Below are 24,678 nucleotides of genomic sequence, written 5' to 3'. Positions count from 1 at the left end.
ATAATGATGTATTTTTTTTGTTAATTTTTCTTATACATGTGTATATTAGGTTTCCACTTTTGCCTTTACAGAATGATAAAGGCTAAATTTAATGACAATAACAATATTTAACATAAGGACTGAGAACAAAAACCTAATAAAGAACGAATGAAGATAAATACAGTCAGAAAAGAAATCAGATGATTACTGCAACAAAATATTAAGCAATAATAGTAAGAATGCGAAGAAAGTAACCTTCACATTGTCAGAAGTATGTCTATTACAGAATACTTTGATCAGTTAACTCCTTATTTTGTTTTTTCCAAAGTCTCAAAAAAATAGATAACTAATATTTATAAATGAAAGTAACAGATAATTTCAAAAAGACAGATCATGCCAAATCTTATAGACAATAGAGAAAGAAATACTTCAAAGTCATTCTACTTAATCTGGATACACCTGATACTAAAATTGGAGAAAATACATTATTATAAGGGGGAAATTACAAACATGTTTCACTTATAAATGAGGATGCAATATGATAAAGAACATATTAACATGTTGAATTAAAAATTAATGTTTAAGTAATGTACTTTGGACATTAATTTGGACCAAAGTACAATGCTGTATATATTATTACACACAAATTATCTATACAACCAAGATTTTAAATGCTTTTATAAATTTAAATCAACAGATTTCCCATATTTTAGGGTCCATAAAATATTTATTTCTTTCCCATTGATTATTTTTGCTTCCCATACATTTGCTGATTCTTACATATCTGCTTTTTTATTTCAGAAGTCACATGAACAACGAGCAAAACATATCCGGAAAACTCGTGTGCACAAGCATAAGGAGCCAGCAAAAACTTTCTTGAGGTCTCTTTTAAAGCTAAAGATTCAAACTATTCTTCAGGGAAGGAGATTGGAGGTGAGATGAAAACTCTCTTGATGTGGATGCATTGCTAGGTTTATTGGAAAAATACAAGTACCTTTAGTATTTTCCTTTTGCAACTCTTTACCCCCCACACACATTCTTGATTTGGTGTAATTCAAGGATGTGAAATACTGTCAGTCTTTTGTCACCTTTATCTAATTTTGGCTATTCTCATGGTGACACCTATTGCAAATTAGCAACCTCTGGGAAATATAAAGATTATATATATAAAAGAACTATTGGGATTGAAAATAGCTCATTTGAGAAATGTCAGCCAGTGACTAAGTTGAAAGTAGATATTGGTTTGTGATTGGTTACTATAGTGGTTGTGAATAAAAATTGTGCCTTTAGAGCCTAGGAAGACTTTTTAATTTGTAAATTTAAATTGTTAAAGGATTATCTTTATCTCTTGATAGAACCATTTGCCTTTGATGATCAGATGATGATACTTGGTTGTTGATAAATCATATCTCTGTGTACGTTAGTAGAAAGTTAATTAGATTGACCATGTACATATAAATAGTTTATTTTAATTCTAAGAGTAGAGAATTGTAAATGTACAGTTATAATCAGAATTTAATTGATTTTAACCTTTTAAAAATACAGTATACATTTTCATGTTTTTGTAACAGTACTTCTAATGAAATTTATTTCAGAGCAATAGTATTTTGTTAAAAAAAAAAAACAAACTTCATTCTGAATAACCATGTAATTACATTTGGTCTCAAAAGGAAAATTAAAGCAAAAACTCAAATCTTCTTGATGGACAACTTTTGAATTACCCTGAGTTAGAAATGCAGAATTGTATTTACTTTTCACAGATGTTGAATATGAATATGTTGTTACAGAATTTACTGATGAATTTTCATTTAAGAAAAATTATTCTAGAGCACAGTGTATTGATTTTACTAACAGATTATATTCTTGAAGTCACTTTATTCAAATTACCTATAGTTTTCTAGTAACTGAAGCTGTACATGGTCTTCATTGAAGAAGATTGTATTTTTTTTTTTGTAGAGACAGAGTCTCACTTTATTGCTTTTGGTAGAGTGCCGTGGCATCACACATCTCACAGCAACCTCTAACTCCTGGGCTTAGGCAATTTTCTTGCCTCAGCCTCCTGAGTAGCTGGGACTACAGGTGCCTGCCACAACGCCCCTGGCTATTTTTTTTTGGTTGCAATATGGCCAGGGCCAGGTTTGAATCCCTAGCTCCCTACCCACTGAGCCACAGGTGCCACCTTTTTTTTTGAGACAGAGTCTTATTACTCAGTAGAGTACTGTGGCATCACAGCTCACAGTAACCTCTAACTCCTGGGCTTAAGCGATTCTCTTGCCTCAGCCTCCCAAGTAGCTGAGACTATGGGCGCCTGCCACAACGCCTGGCTATTTTTTGTTGCATTTGTCATCATTGTTGTTTAGCTGGACCAGGCTAGGTTTGAACCCGACAGCCTCATTTTACCTGTTTGTTTATTTATTTATTTATTTATTTATTTTACCTGTTTATATGTGGCCAGCACCGTAACCACGGTCCTCTGGGAGCCGAGTCAAGAGGGATGTATTAAAGGGGCTTGTTACGTGATATTTTTGACCCTTTATCTAATTTCAAACTGACAGAAATACAGTCAGAATGATATAATATTCTTTAGTAGCCAGCTGTAGTGGTTCACTCAGGTAATCCTAGCACTCTAAGAGGCAGAGATGAGAGGATTGCTTAAGCTCAGGAGTTCAAGACCATCCTGAGCAAAGTGAGATCTTTTCTATCAAAAAACAGAAAAAAATGAGCTGGGCACGACGATGGGTGCCTGTAATCCCAAATACTTGTGAGGCTAAAGTAAGAAAATCACTTGAACCCAGGAGTTTGAGGTTGCAGTGAACTATGATGACAGCACTGTGCTCTAGCTGGGGTGAAGTAATGACACCCTATCTCATATACATATATATACACATGTATAAAACACTGATAAAGTCATACCTGTCTTATCTAGCGAACTTAATTTTTTTACAGTTTTAAAGAGATATAATTTACATGCTGTTAAATTCACCCACTGTAAATGTACAGTTCAAAAAAAATTTTTTTTTTTTTTTGTAGAGACAGAGTTTCACTGTCACCCACGATAGAGTGTTGTGGTGTCATACAGCTCACAGAAACCTCCAACTCTTGGGCTTAGGCGATTCCCTTGCCTCAGCCTCTTGAGTAACTGGGACTACAGGCGTCCACCACAACACCTGGCTATTTTTTTGTTGCAGTTTGATTGGGGCTGGGTTTGAACCTGCCACCCTCGGTATATGGGGCCAGTGCCCTGCCCACTGAGCCACAGGTGCCGCCCCAAAGATTTTTTGGTTTGTTTTTTGGTAATCATCGTCACAATGAGGTTATAGAACATTTCTATCAATACCCAAAGTTCAATCATGTCAGTATCCAGGTTACCTTTTTTGAGATACTGATAAAATTTTATAATCATTTTGAAAACAGTTTATGTTCTAACCAGTAATGTATGAAGGTTATAGTTTTTCTACATCTTTTGCAGTACTTTTTATAGTCTGTGTTTTTGGTGATGGCCACTCTGTTGAATATGAAGTGGTATCTTACAACACCCACATCCAAATTATTATCATCCAAATTTTAATCTTATCTAAATTAAATCATTTTCTTAATGACTAATGATGTACACATCTTCCGGGGTTATTAGCCATTTGTATATTCAAATATTTTGTCCTCTTTGTATAGTTAGATTTTTAATCTTTTTTATTTATTTATTTTTACTTAAACTTTATTCAAATTAATATGAGGGTACATTATTTAGGTTACATTGTTCTTACTTCCAGAGCAAAGTTCCATTTGTAGAAGAGCCCCTCACCCAGGGGGTATGTTATACACCCTCACAATGAGCACATTTAGGTGAGATCCCACCTCATGCCCTCCTCCCTCCCTCTGCCATAGGTCCTTTCCCCTCCTGCCTCTCGTTTCCCTCTATTGCTGAACTAGACTATAATAGTGTTTTATTGTTCTTAGGAACATTTAATTGTTTATATTGATTCCATATTAGTATGGAGTACATTGGCTATTCATCTTTCTATTCTTGCGATACTTTACTAAGAAGAATGTATTTCAACTCCATCCAGGAAAATGTAAAAGATGTAAAGTGTGCATCTTTTTTAATGGCTGCATAATATTCCATGGTGTACATATACCACAGTTTATTGATCCATTCGTGGGTTGATGGGCACTTAGGTTGCTTCCATGACTTGGCTGTTGTGAAATGAGCTGCAGTAAACCTTCAGTGCAAATGTCTTTATATTAAAATGATTTATGTTCCTCTGGGTAGATACCCAGAAATGGGATTGCAGGGTTAAGTGGAAGGACTACATTTAGATCTTTGAGGATTCTCCATACTTCTCTCCAAAAGGGCTGTATTAGTTTGTGATCCCACCAGCAGGGTAGAAGTGTTCCCTTCTCTCCACATCCACCCTAGCATCTGGTATTTTGGGACTTTGTCTTTGCGCTAATCTTGCTGGGGTTAGGTGATATCTTAGCGTGGTTTTGATTTGCATTTCTCCGGTGATTAAAGATGATGAGCATTTTTTCATGTGTTTGCTGGCCGTTCGTCTGTCATCTTCAGAGAAGTTTTTGTTCACATCAGTTGCCCACTTATAAAAAGGGTTGTTTGCACTTTTCTTATTAGATTCGAGTTATCAGCCTTTGTCAGATTCATAACATGCAAAAATCTTCTCCCATTGAGAGGGCTGTCTGTTTGCTCTGTTTGTGGTACTCTTAGCTGTGCAAAAGCTTTTTAGCTTGATCAAGTCCCAGGTATTTATTTTTGGTGTTGCTACAATTGCTAGGTGGCGTCTTCCTCATAAAGGTTTTTCCTAGGCCAGTATCTTCAAGTGTTTTCCCCACACTCTATTCTAGAATTTTAATAGTTTCATGTCTTAAATTTAAATTTTTTATCCAATGAGAATCAATTTTTGTCAGTGGTGAGAGGTGCGGGTCCAGTATCAGTATTCTTTTTTTTAAGATAGAGTCTATGTTGCCCTGGGTAGAGTGCTGTGGCATCACAGCTCACAGCAACCTCAACTCTTAGGCTTAAGTGATTTTCTTGCCTCAGCCTCCCAAGTAGCAGGGACGACAGGGGCCCGCCACAACGGTCAGCTATTTTTTTCTTATTATTGTTGAGCAGGCTCTGGCTGGGTTTAAGCCTGCCGGCCCCAAGGCATGTGGCTGGTGCCCTAACCACTGAGCTGTGGGCACTGAGCCCAGTTTCAGTTGTCTGCATGTGGATAACCAGTTCTCCCAGCACCATTTGTTAAATGGGGAAAGGATTCTTTTCCCCATTACATGTTTTTTTAAGGCTTATCAATGATTAAATGATGATATGTGGCTGGGTTCATCTCTAGGTTCTCTGTCCTATTTCAGGGATCTGTATCTCTGTTTTTGTGCTAGTACCATGATGTTTTGATCACCATAGCCTTGTAATATAACCTGAAGTCTGGCAACATGATGCTTCTAGAATTGTTTTTATTTCTGAGAACTGTATTTGCTATATGGTTTTTTTTCTGGTTCCATATGAATTGAAGTGCTATTTTTTCAAGATCTTTGAAGTACGTCATTGGTGTTTTATTTGAGTATGAAGTATGATTTTATTTTGCATTAAATCTATAGATTGCTTTAGGTAGTATGGACATTTTAACAATGTTGATTCTTCTCAGCCATGAGCATGATATGTTCTTCCATTTGTTGACATCTTCTGCTATTTCCTTTCTCAGAGTTTCATAAAGATCTTTCACTTCTTGGGTTAGATATATTCCCAGGTATTTCATCTTCTTTAGTGCTATTGTAAAAGGAATAGAATCTTTGATTTTGTTCTCAGCTTGACAATTGTTAGCTTATACAAAGGCTACTGATTTTGTGGGTATTGATTTTGTAACCTAGATGCTGCTGTATTCCTTGATCACTTCTAAGAGCTTTGTAGTTGAGTCCCTGGGGTTTTCCAGGTATAAGATCATATCATCTGCCAAGAGGGAGAGTTTGACCACCTCTGCCCCCATTTGGATTCCTTTGATCTCCTTCTCTTGCCTAATTGCGATGACTAGGACTTTCAACACTATGTTAAATAGCAGTGGAGACAAGGGGCATGCTTGTCTGGTTCCAGATTTGAGTGGGAATGCTTTCAGTTTTACTCCATTCAATAAGATATTGGCTATGGGTTTGCTGTAGATCGCCTCTATCCGCTTAAGGAATGTTCTTTCTAAGCTTATTTTCTTGAGTGTTTTTATTTTATTTTATTTTTTTTTGAGACAGAGCCTCAAGCTGTCCCCCTGGGTAGAGTGCCGTGGCATTACAGCTCACAGCAACCTCCAACTCCTGGGCTCAAGCGAGCCTCCTGCCTCCGCCTCCCAAGTAGCTGGGACCACAGGCGCCCGCCACAACGCCCGGCTATTTTTTGGTTGCCGCCGTCATTGTTGTTTTGGCGGGTCCGGGCTGGGGATTCGAACCCGCCACCTTAGGTGTACGTGGCTGGCGCCTTAGCCGGTTGAGCTATAGGCGCCGAGCCTTGAGTGTTTTTATTATGAAACGATGCTGGATATTGTCAAAAGCCTTTTTTTCCATCAATTGAAAGAATCATATGGTCTTTGTTTTTGATTCTATTTATGTGGTGTATTATATTTATATGATTTCCATATGTTGAACCAACCCCATGTCGCTGGGATAAAACCCACTTGATCATGATGTATAACCTTTTAATGTGTTGTTGTATTCTGTTTGCTAAAATCTTGTTGAATATTTTTGCATTGATATTCATTAATGATATTGGTCTATAGTTTTCTCTTTTTGTTGGGTCATTTCTTGGTTTGGGGATCAAGGTGATATTTGCTTCATAGAATGTGTTGGGGAGGATTCCTTCTTTATGTTTTGAAAAAGTTTATGTTTTATAGGAACTAGCTACTCTTTTAAGGTTTGATAGAATTTTGGTGTGAAACCATCTGGTCCAGGGCTTTTCTTTTTTGGGAGATTTTGTATAATTTGATGCTGTTTCAGTACTTGATATTGATCTATTCAAGATTTCTAAATCTTTCTGGCTGAGTTTTAGAAGGTATTGTGCTTCCAGATATTGGTCCATCTCCTCTATATTTTAATATTTCTGGGAGTAGTTTTTGAGAATCTTTTGTGTTTCTGTAGTATCTGTTGTTATTTCCACTTTATAATTTCTGATTGTAGTTATTAGAGATCTTGTTTTTCTGTTTCTAGTTAGTTTAGCCATGGGTTTATCAATTTTATTAATCTTTTCAAAGAACCAACTTTTTGTATTACTGATCTTCTGAATAATTCTTCTGTTTTCAATTTCATTTAATTCTGCTCTAATTTTGGTTATTTCTTTTCTTCTGCTAGGTTTGGGATTAGATTGTTCTTCCTTTTCTTGTTGCTTGAGATGACCCATTAGGTTGCTGACTTGCTCTCTTTCTGTTTTCTTGATGAAGACATCTAATGCTGTAAATTTCCCTCTAAGGACTGCCTTTGCAGTGTCCCACAAGTTTTGGTAGTTTGTGTCTTCATTATCATTTTGTTCCAGAAATCTAATGATCTCCTTCTTGATTTTTGTCTATGACCCAGCTGTCATTGAGCATAAGATTATTTAGTTTCTATGATTTTATTTGAGTATGAAGAGTTCTGTTGCTGTTGAGTTCAACTTTTATTCCATGATGGTCTGAGAAGATACAGGGGATAATTTCTATTCTTTTGAATTTGTTAAGGTTAGCCTTGTGACCTAAGATATGATCAATTTTGGAAGATGATCTGTGGGCTGATAAGAAGAATTTGTATTCAGTTTGTTAGGATAAAGTGTTCTATAAATGTCTGTTAAGTCCATTTATTCTAGGGTCTTCTTAAAGTGCATTATTTGTTTGTTTAGTTTCTGCTTGGAGAATCTGTCCAGTATGCCAGTGGGGTGTTAAGATCTCCAACTACTATAGTGTGGGAAGATACCATATCATTCAGATCAGTTAGGGTTTGTTTTATATATTGAGGAGCATTCAAATGGAGCGCGTAGATGTTAACTATTGAAATCTCTTCATATTGTGTTTCCCTTGACCGGTATGAAGTGTCCATCTTTGTCTTTAATTATTTTTGTTGGCTTGAATCCCATTGTATCTGCATACAAGATTGCAACCCCAGCTTTTTTCTGCTTTCCATTTGCCTGGAATACTGTTGCCCATCCTTTGGTGGATCTTGCTTTTTATCCAGTCTGACAATCTCTGTCATTTCAGTGGTGTATTCAGTTCATTTATACTTAATATTATTGATATATTAAATTCACATCTGCCTTTTGCTGTTTGTTTTCTGGTTTACTCCTATCTAAAGATATTCCTCTGTTCCTCATTTCTCCCTTTCTTTTGTTTTACATAAATTGTTTCAGTGCTTTATTCAGTCTTTTTTCCTCAATCTTTATCTGGGAATGTATGTTTTTGCCTTTGTTTCTTTCTTTTTTTTTTTTTTTTAATTTGGAGACAGTCTCACTCTGTGCCCCAGAGTGCCATGGTGTCACAGCTCACAGCAACCTCAAACTCTTGGGCTTAAGCAGTTCTCTTGCCTCAGCCTCCAAGTAGCTGGGACCACAGGTGCCAGCCATAGCCTGGCTATTTTTTTATTGCAGTTGTCATTGTTGGTTACCTGCAGTGGCACCTGTGGCTCAAATGAGTAAGGCGCAGGTTACATATGCCGGAGGTGGCGGGTTCAAACTTAGCCCAGCCAAAAAAAACTGCATTGTTGGTTACCTGGCCCAGGCTGGGCCAGGTTCAAACCTGCCAGCCTTGGTGCATGTGGCTGGTGTTGTAACCACTATGCTAGGGGTGCAGAGCCAAGTTTCTTTTCTTTTCTTTTTTTTCTCTTTTTTTTTTTTGGAGACAGAGTCTCACTGTGTCTCCTTCAGTAGAGTGCTGTGGTGTCACAGTTCACAGGAAACTCAAACTCTTTGGGCTTAAGTGATTCACTTGTCTCAGCCTTCCAAGTAGCTGGGGACTACAGGCGCTTGCCACAATGCCTGACTATTTTTTTGGTTGTAGTTGGCCCGGGCTGGATTTGAACCCACCACCCTGGTGTATGTGGCTGGTGCCCTACCGACTGAGCTACAGATGCCGAGCCCATGTTTCTTTTTTTTTTAATTTTAAAATATTAATTGTTTTGTTTTACTTTTTGGGCGGGTAGAGTCCCACTGCGTTGCCCTCAGTAGAGTGCAATCACAGCTCACAGCAACCTCAAACTCTTGGGCTTAAGCCATTTTCTTGCCTAGCCTCCCAAGTGGCTGGGACTACAGGTGTCTGCCACAACGCCCAGCTACTTTTTTATTGTTGTTGCTGTTGTAGTTGTCATTGTTGTTTGGCAGGCCCAGGCTGGGTTTGAACCCCACAGCTCCTGTGAATGTGGCCGGCACCCTAAACACTGAGCTACGGGCACTGAGCTAATTAATTGTTTTTGTTACAAGGATATCTTATATTATAAATATCTAAGTCAGGGCCTTTGGTGTGCCTGTCTCTAGAATAGTGTTCATTATACTCAACAGGTAAGTTATTATTTCACACCCATCTTTCCGTCTTCCTTCCTTCTTGGTTTCTCATGCCCTTTATATTGCTTTGTGCCCTGTTTACCCATCCCCATCCATTAGCTCCCACGTATTTGTGAGAACATGTGGTGTTTGGCTTTCCATTTCTGAGTTACTTAGGATAGTGGTCTCCAGTTTCCTCCATGTTGCTACAAATGACATTATTTCATTCCTTTTTATGTCTGAGTAGTATTCCATAGTGTGTGGAATTCTTTCCCATTATGAACTGAAGGGAATTTGGGTTGATTTCATATCATTTCAATTGTGAATTGTGTTGTGGTAAACTTTCAAGCACAGGTATCTTTTTGATAAAATGAATTCCTTTCCTTTGGGTAGATAAATATCCAGCAGTGGAGTGGTATTGATGGATCACAGCAACCTCAAACTCTTGGGCTTAAGAGTAGGTCTACATTTATTTCTTTGAGGAATCTCCATACTGTTTTCCCTAGAGGCTGTAATAATTTCCAGTCCCACCAATAGTGTATAAGCATTCCTTTCTCTCTGCATCCATGTCAGCATCTATTGTTTCTTGACTTTTTTTTTTTTTTTTTGAGACAGAGCCTCAAGATATTGCCCTGGGTAGAGTGCCGTGGCATCACAGCTCACTGCAACCTCCAACTCCTGGGCTCAAGCGAGTCTCCTGCCTTAGCCTCCCAAGTAGCTGGGACCATAGGCAACCACCACAATGCCCAGCTATTGTTTGGCTGCAGCTGTCATTGTTGTTTTGGTAGGCCTGGGCTGGATTTGAACCCGCCACCTTAGGTGTATGTGGCTGGTGTCTTAGCCACTTGAGCCACAGGTGCCAAGCCGTTTCTTGACTTTTTAATAATGGCCATTCTGATAGGGGTAAGGTGGAATCTCTTTGTAGTTTTAATTTGCCTTTCCCTGATGATTAGTGACATTGGTCTTTTTTTTTTTTTGAGACAGAGCCTCAGGCTGTCTCCCTGAGTAGAGTACCCTAGCATCACAGCTCATAGCAACCTCCAACTCCTGGGCTTAAGCGAGTCTCTTGCCTCAGCCTCCTGAGTAGCTGGGACTACAGGTGCCCGCCACAATGCCTGGCTATTTTTTGGCTGTAGTTGTCATTGTTGTTTGGAAGGCCCAGACTGGATTATCTGGCTGGTGCTTTAGCTGCTTGAGCTGACATTGATCTTTTTTTTTTTTTTTTTTTTTTTTTTATGTTTTTTGGTTATCTTCTTTAGAAAAACTTCTCTTCAACATGTAATCTGCCCACTATTTGATGAAGTTATTTATTCTACCAATCTCTGAGCAGGGATATTTTTCCATTTGTTTTATCAGTGTTTTGTAGTTCTCCTTGTAAAGGTCTTTGACCTCCTCTGTTAAGTATTTTCCTAGGTATTTATTTTTATAGCTATTGTGAATGGTATTGATTTAACTCTCCACTTAACTGTTTATTATTAATATATAGAAGTGTTACTGATTCGTCCACATTGATTTTATAACTTGAGACTTCGCTGAATTTATTTATCAATTCCAGGAGGCTTTTGGTGGAGTCATTAGAGTTTTACAGATACAAGAGAATATGTATCATTAGCAAACAGGGATGGTTTGACCTCCTCTTTCCTGATTTGGATGCTCATTTCCTTCTCTTGCCTGATTGCTTTGGCTAGGACTTCCAGAAATAAAAACAAAGACCAGCTTTATCTCTTGAACCTGGGCACGGAGCTGGGGTTCTCTCCACTGTTTCATCTGTAGGAGGCCCAGGTGTTTCTGCCACAATCTCCGACACCCTGTGACCTGCAGGTACTGGGAGGTCCTTAGGGAGGATATCAGGACACCCTATAAGCTGGGAAATGGTGAATGTGTAGGGCTGAGTATTCCTAGATGAAGGAGGAGGCTGGTTGGAACTGTCCCAAAGTAGCCATGGTGATACTTAGGCCTCCCCTTGTCAGTTTCCCTATGTCAGCTCCAGAGTCTTTAGACCTGAATACCTACTGGTAAGTCCCCGCTGGTACAGTTGGGCCCTCAGTCCCCTCTAGCTGCAGGGTGGCTTTGGGACTGTAGCCAGGACTTGGGGTGTCCCGTCCCATCCCTGTGTGGCTAGTTTGGCCCTGGTCTAGAGTCCTCTCTATGTAGTTCTAGGCCCCAAACCCCACCACCCCCAGATTGTGTGGTGATGACAGGAGAGTCCTCAGGGGAGAATGCCCACTTGGTATGTGGGTTTCATGTGTGGGAGTAGCTTTGGCCTGTGGAGTCCCTTCTTCCTGCTGTTAAAAATTAAACTGAGGCAATTTTTTAATATTGCCGGACGTGGTGGTTCACACCTATAATCCCAGCACTTGGGAGGCCAAGGCAGGCAGATTGCCTGAGCTCACAGGTTCCAGACCAGCTTGAGCCAGAATGAGACCCCACCTCTAAAAATAGCTGGATGTTGTGGCGGGTGCCTGTAGTCTCAGGTACTTGGGAGGCTAAGGCAAGAGAATTGCTCAAGCCCAGGAGTTTGAGGTTGCTGTGAGCTATGACACCATGGCACTCTACCAACAGTAACAAAGTGAGACTGTCTCAAAAAAAAAAAAAAAAAAAGAGTTTTTCAGATAAATGATAGGTAATGTAAGAGAGACTTATGTGTTGGGAGGATGAAGTCTGGAGCTGAGCAGAGATCTTTCACAGCTTTCAGAGATCTACTTATGGATTTGGGAATTCCATTGACCACCTAAATCTGTGTTCTGTCATCCTCACCACTATTCTTATCATCTCCGCTCACCCAAGCTCATTCATATAATACTGGCAAAAGAAGAAGCAGAGCCTCTAAAATCAGGCTGCCCAGGTTTGAAGTCTGGCTCTGCTACATTATGACCAAGGTGTTTATACAAGGAATGCAAAAATGGATTAACATTTGAAAACAAGTCAGTACAATTCATCCAATTGAGAGAATACAGGAGAAAACTGACTTGATCATCTCAATAGATGTGAGAAAATAAATTTAACAAAATTTCAAAAAAGGATATTAGAAAATTTGTTATATTGCTGGAAAACCTACAGATAACGTAATTTTCAACTATAAAATACTAAATGTTTTGCCATAAGGTCAAGAACAAAGCAAGGATGTCTGTGCTTGCCACTTTAATGCAGTGTTGGACTAGAGGTTCTAGTCAGTGTAATAAGGCACTAAAAAGAAATAAAAGACATAGAACTTAAAGACGAAGAAGTAAAATTATCTTTATTATCAGAAGGCATGATTATACCCAGAGGAATTTCTAAGGAATCTCCCCCAAAATTCCATACCAGAACTAAGTGAATGAATTTAGTAGGATCATAGGAGTTAAGGTCAAAATACAAATGTCATTGCCAGTATATAGAAATACAGTTGTATAATTAGAAAATATAATAAAATAGTATCAATTACAATAGCATAAAAATTCATAAACTATTTGAAAGTAAACCAATATGCAAGATCTCTGCCTTGAAAACTACCAAACGTAGCTGAGCGAAATTAAACAACACCTAAATAACTTGAGAGATGTACCATGTTCATGAGTGGAGAGATTCAATGTTGTTGATATGTCAGTCTTTCCCAAATTCAGGAGTCAATTCAATCAAAACCCAGTTTTTTTTACTCAAAATCTCAGAATGAGCGACTTTGAATGTTGGATCTAGAAGACAGATCTCCTGAGTTCCAGTCTGGAGCTAGAAAATATTATCATCTCCTGACTGCATTCTAACGGAAATTTCTGTTAAAAACAACCAATTCTCTCACATGCTCAGCTTAGCCAGTGGCTGTTTCATTGGTCAACTGGGTGATAAAGCTTCGCCTTCTTATTTTCCTGCTGGTTTGAGTTTACACTTACAGAGAAGAAAGCCAAGCCAAGGAGACCACAAAGGATATTTTAAGTGAGTTGAAAGGGAGTTGCTTTCAATCAAGTATTTAGTGTAGCACCTTCTAGACAGAGTCTTTAGATGGCTAACTAATCTTCCCAGATCAGCATTTTAATTTGGTGCACAGCAGTGAAAGAAAAGATCAACAGAGTGAACAGAAAACATGCAGAATGGAATGGGAAAAATATTTTAAAACTATACATCCAATAGAGGACTGATACCCAGAATTTACAAGGAGCTGAACAACAAGAACAAAATAACTTCATTAAAAAGTGGGCTAAAGACATGAACAGATATTTTCCAAAGAAGACAAATTTCCAACAAGCATATGAGAAAACATTCACCTTCCCTAATCATTAGGGAATGAAAATTAAAACTATAATTTCATCTTGCACCAGCCATAATGGCTGTTATTAAAAAGACAAAAAATAACAGATGTTGGAAAGGATGTGGAGAAAAGTAAACTCATATATGATGTTGCTAGGAATGTAAATTAGTGCAGCATTTATGGAAAACAGTGTGGAGATTTATCAAAGAACTAAAAGTAGAACTACCATTCAATTATGCAGTCCTACTTCCTGATACCTACCAAAAGAAAAAGAAATCAATATATAAAAAAGACCCTTGTACTGTATGGTTATTGCAGCACTATTTACAATAGCAAAGATACGGAATCAACCTAAGTGTGTGTCAGTGGAGGAGTGACTAAAGAAAATGTGGTGTATTCATACCATGAATTATTGTTCAATTATAAAAAGGAATGAAATCTTTTCTTTTGTGGGAGCATGGATAGAGTTGGAGGTGTCATTATCTTAAGTGAAACAAATCAGACACAGGAAGACAAATACCGCATGCTCTTACTTAGAAATGGCAGCTAATAATGTGTACACATGGTAACAGTGTGGAAGGATGGAGACGCAGAGGGGTTGGAGGGGTAGGAGTAGGTGGAAGATGAGGGGTTGCCATGTGCATTGCTCCAGTGATGGATGCCCTGACTATGCTACAATGCAATATATCAATATAGATAAATAAATAATTCATTAAATAAAAAGACTTCATAAGGTGACAAAAGAGAGGAAGGAAGAAAGAGGCAAAGGAGTGATTATAATCACAACACAAGAGGAGAGCTGGATGAGGAGGGAAAGGAGGACCGAGATCAGAGGTGAGAGGGACAGGATGGTAGGACTAGCAAGTGCAGTTGTCTGGGAGCCTGAAGAACTGTGAGAATGAACCAATCCTTGGCATTAGCATTGCTTCAGGGCTGTGGACCTGGTGCTTTGGGTTCATTTGTGGGGGGTGGTACTGGTGGTGATTCTCTTCTCACAGCTGAGGCAGGATTCAAACAGGTAAATAACTAAATCAAAAACCACACAGCAAGTCAGTGGGAAGGCATAGACTCACCCCCAGCCCTTTTTCATAGGCAGTCTTTACCACTGGTGTGGTGTCTGCTTCCAGGTGGCTCAGTCGTGTGATGAGGTGGACGGTGGAAGGTAGCCCAAGGCAGTGTGCAGTCAGGTGTTAAATTCTGTGATGTGGAAGGGTATGAGAAGTTTGTCCATTCAGGAATACACACCGAGCACTGAGCATATGCAAGACCCTATTGTAAGTACTGGGAATATAGCAGTGAACAAGCTAGACAGAAAGTTACGTGCTTCAGAGAAGTGACGGGGGTCTGTTCCTCTGTGATTCTTCTAAGGCACCATGTTGGGAATCTTGTGTTTCTGCCACTTAAGGGGTGTGACATTGTTGTTTCAACTTCCCATTTATATACTCAGATATTGTGGTCTTTTGAGTTCTACCTTGTTTGAAGTACTAGCGGAGAGTTCTGTGTTTTAGCCTGATGAATTGGTTATTCTGAGAGTGTTCAGCTGATCTCTACCGTGTAGTAATACCACATCTTATTTTGTAGTGATGAGATCCTTTTGCCACAGTGAAATGCTGTACTGTAGAGCTCATCCCCTGTTTTTGAAACTATGGGGAGCCCTGGGCCATTTGCAGGTCCAAGTGTTACCGAAAATTTAGTACTTGTCAGCGTCAAATGAGGGCAAGTAGTTTGAGGGAAAGGAAAGAGAAGTTTATTAATTTGTTGGCAAATGAGAAGGGCAGCAGAGTAGCATCTGAAAGGACTGGCCATCCTGCCCCCTTTAAGAGAAATAGAGGCTTTTTAAAAGGGGGTTTTCAGCATTGGGCTATTTCTTTTTTTCTTATCTCCTGATAAAAATGTCTGGATAATTCTGTTGAGCCATCTCTTGTGGTCTAAGGTACTAGAAAACAAAGAATAAAGAACATTTCTTTGCCTCTTTGATTACTGGCCTGGGCAGGAATACAGGTTTTAATTCCAAAAAAGGGTGAGCCCTTTTCCCAATCTTTACCTCTGTTACACAAGTTCCCATCCTTAACTGAGGACCTGTTAAGAGCTTTGTAATAACTAATGAATTGTCCCCTCTTCTTACTCCTTCCTGGTGGGATTTAGGCCTGGAAGGAATGCTGGTTTGTCCTGTGGGAGGGCAAGACAATCGGTGGCCTGGATGTTCTGCAATACCATCAGAATGATCATGATTCAAAGCCCCTGGGGAGTATCAACCTGCAATCCTGTGAGCAGGTGGACGTAGACGTGACCCGGAAGGAGCTGCACGGGAATTACATGTTCGACATCAAGACCAGTGAGCGCACCTTCTACCTAATGGCTGAGACATGGGAGGAAAGGAACAAGTGGGTGCAGAATATCGCCCAGATCTGTGGCTTCACGGAGATTGAGAAGACCACAGGTACGAGAACAAACATGAGTCTTAAAAGGGTGAGATGAGGCCCTTTGAGCCTTGGCAAGCTGTGCTTTTCTGGGTAGCAGAGAAGTGATGGGCAGAAGGTAAGAGTGTGAAGGGATTGGCGAGAATGTTAGAAGGACCCTTGACCCTAGTTATGCTCATGTGAGGAACCAGGAAATGCGGACTCGTAATGAAGGTGGAGGTGTTTTGTGGTGTTTCTTCTGGTATCTGGCACCACTGCGGTTCCTCAGCCTCTGCCTCTCACCTCCCCATGCTTTCCTGCACTCTCAGCCCTACCCTATGGGCTGTCCCCAGGGCCCCTCTCAACCTTGGCTCTCCTCCTGCTTGTCCCTGCTATCCTGGCCCCTCTGTTTCAGACCCCCTTTCACAGTTACACTGGACCCCGTGCTTGTGGCTTTGCTTGCTTGGGGTCCTCTGTTATTGTTACTGCTGTAGGATCCAGGATTCCTTCATATTCTCTTGGGAAGAACAAATGTCGATTTACATTTGAGTTTTGAGAAACTTCACAAAAGAGTAGTTCAACTTTTTGAAGTGAGCTTCAAATCACAAAAATGCTCCTTGGCATTTATTTGGGATCATCTTTAACTGTCCAGTTTGCTAAGGAGCAGGATTTTTTCTGAGGCAATTGTGTAGTTTCAGTCAGTAGTTCTTTTTTTTTTTTTTTTTGAGGCAGGAGCCTCAAGCTGTCCCCCTGGGTAGAGTGCCATGGCATCTCAGCTCACAGCAACCTCCCACTCCCGGCTCAAGCGAGTCTCCTGCCTCAGCCTCCCAAGCAGCTGGGACCACAGGCGCCCGCCACAACGCCCGGCTATTTTTTTTTTTTTTGGTTGCAGCCGTCATTGTTGTTTGGCAGGCCCGGGCCAGATTCAAACCCGCCACCTTGGGTGTACGTGGCTGGTGCCTTAGCCACTTGAGCCATAGGCGCCGAGCCAGTCAGTAGTTCTTGGACCTGGTTGCACATCGGCGTTGAGGAGGAGCATTTAAACAGTCTGATGCCAGCTGGGCACCCTAGCTCAGCCCTGTGATCCTCTGGGAGGATCACCCCAGCACTCTGGGAGGCTAAGGCAGGTGGATTGCTCGAGCTCAGGAGTTCTAGACCAGTCTGAATAAGAACGAGACCCTGTCTCTACTAAAAATAGAAAAAACTAGACAGGTGTGGAGGGTGCCTGTAGTCCCAACTACTGCAGAGGCTGAGGCAAGAGGATCACTTGAGCCCAAGAATTTGAGGTTGCTGTGAGCTATGATGATTTTGTGGCACTCTACTGATGGCAACAGATTGAGGCTCTGTCTCAAAAAAAAAAAAAAAAAAGTATGATGCCTAGAACTCATGCCAAATCAGTTGACTAGGGACCTAGGCATTTGTGTCTTTAGTAGCTGTGTTCTTTCCCACTGTTTTGAGAGCTTAAAGATAAATGATAGATAGATAGACAGACAGATAGGAGCTTCATTATGAGTAACAGGATGTAAAAGCTGTTTTTGAAACCTTAGGACACAAATTTTATATTTATGTTCTTTGGTATAATCTTGCCTTCCTGTGGGAAATTTCCTGTTTTTCCCGAAACTTTGTCATGTATAGGTAAAAGTTACGGAGAGAAATCACACATTTAAAAGGCATTGTCTGAATCTTTACTTTTGCTTTTATATATAGGACTTAAGTACAGTGACAATGGAGAAACTACATTCTGTGGGCTTTCCTGGTTAAAACAGTGGTCTCCAATGTTTTTGGCACCAAGAACCGGTTTCATGGAAGACAGTTTTTCCAAAAACAGGGTGAAGGGGACGGTTTTGGGATGATTCAAGCTCATTACATTTATTGTGCACTTTATTTCTATTATTATTACATTTTAATATGTAATGAAATAATTATACAACTCATCACAATGCACAATTGATGAGAGCTCTTCTGAGCTTATTTTCTGCAACTAGGTAATCCCTCCTGGGGGTGATGGGAGACAATGACAGATGAAGCCTTGCTCACCACCTGCTGTGTGGCCCAGTTCACTTCCTGCTGGGAACTTCAGGGTGTAGAAAATTTGTCCATCCATTCATTCATTCATTCATTCAACAAACCTTTATGGAGCATCTATTTTGTTCCAGTTCCTGTTATAATTGATGGGGCCACAAAGACGAACTGTGTGGGTTCCCTTTTTCAAATAAAGAAACCATGGCTCAGTGCCTATAGCTCAGCAGCTAGTGTGCCAGCTGCATACATCGGAGGGTTTGAATCCAGCCTGGGCCTGCCAAACAACAATGACAACTACAGCAAAAAAAAAAAAAACAAAAAAACAAAAAAACAGCTGGGCATTGAGGTGGGCACCTGTAGTCCCAGCTACTTGGGAGGCTGAGGCAAGAGAATCGCTTAAGCTCAAGAGTTTGAGGTTGCTGTGAGCTGTGACGCTATGGGACTCTATCAAGGGTGACATAATGAAACTGTCTCAAAAAAAAAAAACAGTGAGTTTTCTTTCCTGCCCACAACTTTAATTCTATAGGACTAAAGATCTCTGCCCATGCCCTTCCCGCACCCCAGCTGAGTTTAGACAGGCTGCCCAACTCTCACCACCTCCCAAACTGGGGCATGTCCAGAGCATTCCAGTCCCCTGGGTCTTAGTGTCAGTAAGTTCACTAAGGGACCTGTATTAGGCCTGCAGTTTACAGGGCAGGACAACATCAGTAGAACAGTTTCTCTCAGAAGCTCGCTGGCTTTTTCTACTGATCCCTGGTAATGCTAGTCTGCGTGGTATCAGAGCAGCTGGAGAGCAATTGATGTTCTGGGGCATTAAGGAGCTGGTGCTTCTGCCTGGGGCCATAAGACTGGTACAGCCTTAAAGCAGTCAGATACCAGGAAGTAGAAGAGTAACTTTGCCCCTCTGATACAATCTCTATAACCCTAAAGAGCCACCATCACCACCATCAAAACTTCATCCCACCAGCCATTACGTCTTTAAATATTTTATTTTGAATAGAGTCTTTTACTGTAGAAATTTCTGTTTCTTGAATGTATGTTTATATATGATTCTGTAAGCACAGACTAAAAACCTACTATGTATCTGGGCTTTATTAGGTAAATGGTTGGACTGTGGAGGTAATAGTCAGTCACTGTGCTCAGAAACTTGTGGGCTGGGCAAGGAGGCAGAGCGCCTGAGAATACAGTGGAGGCATGGCCCAATGCTGCAGACAGACAAAAGGACCCAGTCCAGGAAGCTCAGAGAGAACATGAAGTCCATGCAGGGTCTTAATGTCCCATATGAGTTTGCCAGCAGACCAACAGAGTAGACATGGAACCCAGGTGGAAAGAGCACCATAAGCCAAAACAGATTATCATGAGAGAGGCTGGTGTGTCTAGGGACTTCTGATGCTCTCGTACACCTTGCTTACGGGGGCAAAGAAGTAGAAGTAGGTCAGATTGTGACAGGCCTCATATGTTCTGCTGAGCAGTGGGGCAACTCCTAGCGGTCAAGGCCATGAACACAGCTCTGGGGTTGGTGTGCAGTCCTCCAGGCCATTATGTCCTTAATACTTCCTTTCTAAGACAAACTGAGGACAGTCTGGGTTACTATAGAGAAAGACTGATGGAGAGTGGAGGTGTAGAAGGGCAGGTGGGAGGAGCTGGGTCCAGCCTTGAGGGACAATTTCAAATATAGTAGAACCCCCATAGTTGACCAACTCCCTGCCCTGACCACCTCCTTAAGTTGACCTAATTCTCATAAACTGGACATGCACATGTATGTATCAGTATAGTAGGCCTAGTTCCTTATGTTGACTACCTGCAGGGAGGTGATAGCAGCAGGAGCCACCAGAGAGGAGGGAGGCAGGTAACTCACTGCTCCAGAAGCTGGACTTGCCTGGGGCCAGGAGTTCTGCTTGATGAGTGAGAGAGAATTGTAATAGTTTGCCAAAGTTGGTCTCAAAAATTTACAGAACTTGTGTCTGTTTTATACTTAATGATGGCATTATTGATATATAGTTTGAAAATATGTAATAACAGTCACAAGAAGAAGAGGAAGACTGCAGGAAAAGTGAAATCTGTTAAGTCACACTTGTTTTTAAATGAGTGAGCCATTTTTTAAAGTTAGGTTTAAGGCAATATAGTTCCAAGTGTAGATCTGTGACTAGTTGAATCAGAATAATCAAGGGTGCTTATTAAAAATGCAAACTCTTCTTGGCCCTTTTGTGAATCTATGAAATATAATCCTGCACCATGACCTAGGGACCTGCATTTTAAACACATTTCTCAAGTGATTTTTATTCAACCAGAGTTTACAAACCATGAGTTAAGATTTCTATCATTAGATATTACAAGGAGAAGAGGAAAATAATTCTTGATTTTAACTGGAAACTATAGACATGACTTTTTAATGTGAATCACTTACTCCTTGAATATAGTTTAGAAGTCTAGAAGACCTAGTTTTTGCTCCTCACTCAAATTTAATATGTGAACATAGGACTCTCAAACATTTAAATTTCCTAGGCTCTGTTTTTTGTGTCTGAAAAATCAGATGGTTGGAATATTACTACTCTATGAAATATAAACAGTTCTTTCTTTTCTTCCCTTCAGTCCGCTTCCGGACAAAAAGATGGTTTGATTCTGCATGGGTTGATCCTGTCTATATGAAGAATGTCTCCTTTGAACATGTAAAGGGAGTAAGTTAAGATTTGCTTGCCTTCTTACACTAACTCATAGTCCGTTAAAAAGGTCAATATTTGATTCTGAAGGTTACCCTGAAATTGGTAAAATTGTATCAAAAATTATTTGAAACTTCAGTATGTGGGAGTAAATGATAATAGCAGGGGATCAAATATTGTTTCATGACAATTAGTATTGATTTGTGAAGGAGCACCATGATGTAGTGGAATGATGAAGATTTCAAATTCATTTTTATACTTACTGGTTATGTGGCACTGAACAAATTACTTCATATTCTATAGATAAGGTATGTGCTTGGCACACAGAAGACAGTTAATAAACAGGGCTGAGACACAGTGGCTCACGCCTGTAATTCTCTTTGGGAAGCCAAGGCAGGAGAATATATAGGCATACTTGTTTATACAGCCTTAAAGATGTTAACAAGGGTTTTTAGGGCCTGGCTCTGCCTGTAATCCTAGCAACTGGGAGGCCTAGGCAACAGGATCGCTTGAGCCCAGAAGTTTGAGGTTGCTGTGAGATATGGTGCCATGACACTCTTCCCAGGGCAACAGAGTGAGACTCTGTCTCAAACAAAAACAAAAACATACACAAAATAACCCAAAAAAGGACTCTTTATAATTTCATTACTTGACCCCCTTAATCCTATTTTTCTTACACATCTTTTATTCCTTAAGTGGGGATTCTCTTGCCACAGAATTTGGGGAGAGAATATAGTTTTTTTGAGTAGTAAATGATTAATATCTTTCTTTCATGTCTACAATTATATGGCATTATATTTATTATTTTGATGAAATATATTTTAGTCTTACTGTATATATACTTTGAATACTTTTAAAAAAACATGCTCTTTTAATAAACCAGCCAAATCTTTCCTTAATCCTAAATTATATTGAAGTTTAACATATTCACATAAAAGTGCATAAATCATAAACACATCTATGCTATTAGTACACACCTCAAGAGACAGAACATTACCAGAACCCCAGTACCTCCCCAGTGCTATCTCCTTCCATCCCAAAGATAACCATCCTGTTTAATATGTACTTTTGTTTTAACTGTTTTTGAATTTTATGTAAATGTAACATTCTTTTGGGTCTGGCTTTCTTTATCCAAGATGATGCTTGTGACACCTATCTAAGTTATTTGGAGTTGTGGTTTCTTTATCATTATTGCTAGGTACTACATTATACAATTATCACAATACTGTGTATTTATTCTACCATAGGTAGACATTTGGGTTGTTTCTGGTTTTAGACTCCTATCATGTTGATGTGAATTGTTTTTTTTTTTGGCTTTTTTTTTTTTTTTTGAGACAGAATCTCACTTTGTTGCCCTGGGTAGAATGCGTCACAGGTCACAGCAACCTCAAACTCTTGGGCTCAAGGTATTCTCTTGCCTCAGCCTCCCAAATAACAGGGCCTACAGGCGCCTGCCGCAACACCTGGCTATTTTTAGAGGAAGGATCTCACTCGGGCTCAGGCCGGTCTCCAACCAGTGAGCTCAGGCAATCCACCCGTCTCCACCTCCTAGAGTGCTGGGATTACGTGAATTCTTGTACATGGTGTGTTGGTGAACATATATACGTATTTCTTCTGGACCTAGGAGTGGACAAAGCTTTGATTTTAACCATTAATTGATAAAAATGTTAGTACATTTTCAGTGATTTAGTTAGAATAACTTGCAAAGACCATGCCAAGCCTCACCAAAAAAACTTTGCTCTTTAATACTTTTGATATTTCCAAGAAATAGTTCTGGAAAATTTCTAGAAATATAAGGTAATCACAACTTTAATTTTAGATTTTCAGAATGCCCTTTGGCCTGAAGATAAGTTTCATGTTTTAATATGTTCCTTTCCAGGTAGTTTCCTTTTAACCCTTTCCAATACACTTGACATCTTTTTTTCTCAGTTTGGGATGATTTTTGTTGGGATAGTAAGGAGACTGCATTATTGAAAATAAAAACCCTATGTATGTGTATGAGGGGGCTTTTTTTTTTTGGAGACAGTTTCACTGTGTTGCCTCTGCTGTGGCGTCACAGCTCTCCATAACTTCAAACTCTTGGGCTTAAGGGATTCTCTTGCCTCAACCTCCCAAGTAGCTGGGACTACAGGCACCTGCCACAATGCCCGGCTATATTTATGTTGTAGTTGTCATTGTTGTTTGACAGCCCCCAGGCCAGGTTCAAACCCGCCAGCCTGTGTATATGTGGCTGGCACCCTAGCTGCTAAGCTACAGGCGCTGAGCCTATGGGGACATTTTTATATACTTCTTTCACTGAAACAAAGAAAGCCAGGTTAATTCTATATCAAAATTAAATTTATGATTTCCAAAGAAGACACTACAGTAATCTAACCAATTCTAACTATCCTTTTTTATTATTTGGTAAATTGCATCACATAGGTGGATGAAGCTAAACAAAAATTACAAGAAGTTGTTGAATTCTTGAAAAATCCACTAAAGTTTACTGTGCTTGGATGCAAACTTCCAAAAGGTAAATTATCTTCCTTTTACCATGATTTCACGTCAAAACATGCTGTAATAAATTAATAATGTAATGTTATCAGATTTTAACCGATTAAAGTTTAGTTCTCAATTGCTTTTTTACAAAATAGATGCTCATTCTGCACGTACAGTTCTACGACCTTTTTTGTAACTTACAACTTTTTTGTAATTTTAAGCTTTAAGTTACAAGAATAGTACAAAGAATGCTTTTTATTTCCTTAACTCAGTTTCACCAATTTTTAATATTTTGCTGCATTTTTGTCACTCATTGTATCTCTTTACATACTTATATATATGTGTGTGTGTGCGCTTTTTTTTTTTTTTTTTTTTTTTGAGACAGAGTTTCCAACTGTCGCCCTGCGTAGAGTGTGGTGGCGTCACACAGCAACCTCAAACTCTTGAGCTTAAGCGGTTATCTTGCCTCAGCCTCCCAAGTAGCCGGGACTACAAGTGCCAGCCACAACGCCCAGCTGTTTTTTCTGTTGCAGTTGTCGTTGTTTTAGCTGGCCCAGGCTGGGTTCGAACCCGCCAGCCTCAGTGTATGTGGCTGGTATCCTGCAGAATGAATGAGCTACAGGCGCCGCCCATACATACTTATATTTTTTAACCATGTGAGATAAACTGTAGATACAATTACCCCTGAATGTGTATTTTCTTTTTTTTTATGAGAATTTTTAATGATTCTTACAATTTTATTTATTTATTTATTGCTATTTTTGGCCAGGGCCAGGTTTGAACCTGCCGCCTTCAGTATATGGGACTGGTGCCCTACTCTTTGAGCTGCAGGTGCCACCCTGAATGTGTATTTTCTAAGGCAATGATATTCTTTTACATAAATGCAGAGTAATTATTAAAGTCAGAAAGTTCAACATATGTATAAAATCATTATTAAATGCCCAGCCATATTTAAATTTCAGCATTTGTTCCAACCTGGAATGTTTTGAAGCATCTCCCTCACTGCCACTGCCTGCCCTGGTTCAGGACCCAGTCCAGAATCACACATCGCTTGTAGTTTTTTCTTAGATATGAAACAGCTCCTCAGCCTTTTTATGGAGGGTGAAGAGAGGAGGGTATAGGCTATCTATAACATATTCCTCAGTGTAGTTTTGTCTGATGTTTTCTCACAGTTACTAACATGATTTTTTCCTTTTTTTTTTTTTTTTTGAGACAGAGTCTCACTGTGTTGCCCTCAGTAGAGTAATGTGGCATCACAGCTCACAGCATCCTCCAACTCTTGGGCTTAAGCGATTCTCTTGCCTCAGCTTAACAGCGCCTATCACAATGCCTGGCTATTTTTTTGTTGTGGTTGGTTAGCTGGCCCGGGCTGGGTTCGAACCCACTAGCTTCGGTGTGTGTAGCTGGTGTTGTAACCACTGTACTTTTTTTTTTTTT

At 39.7% G+C, this 24,678-nt stretch overlaps 1 protein-coding gene across 1 annotated transcript in view; it reads left to right on the top strand.

Moving 5' to 3' along the window:
- Positions 1 to 24,678, top strand: part of LOC100956786 (ATP-dependent zinc metalloprotease YME1L1-like) — a 46,093-nt gene that overhangs the window by 5,357 nt on the left and 16,058 nt on the right. Inside the window, exons 4-7 of the mRNA XM_012803261.2 lie at positions 781 to 912; positions 15,828 to 16,122; positions 20,696 to 20,781; positions 23,185 to 23,275. Of these exons, the coding sequence (XP_012658715.1) occupies positions 781 to 912; positions 15,828 to 16,122; positions 20,696 to 20,781; positions 23,185 to 23,275 (604 nt within the window). The remainder of the gene's footprint in view (positions 1 to 780; positions 913 to 15,827; positions 16,123 to 20,695; positions 20,782 to 23,184; positions 23,276 to 24,678) is intronic.

Source organism: Otolemur garnettii, unplaced genomic scaffold (assembly GCF_000181295.1).
Source record: "Otolemur garnettii isolate 467f Iridium unplaced genomic scaffold, OtoGar3 scaffold00019, whole genome shotgun sequence".
Lineage (NCBI taxonomy): Eukaryota > Metazoa > Chordata > Mammalia > Primates > Galagidae > Otolemur > Otolemur garnettii.
The sequence above is the reverse complement of the archived record's forward strand: the minus strand, read 5'-3'. Positions and strand labels throughout refer to the sequence as shown.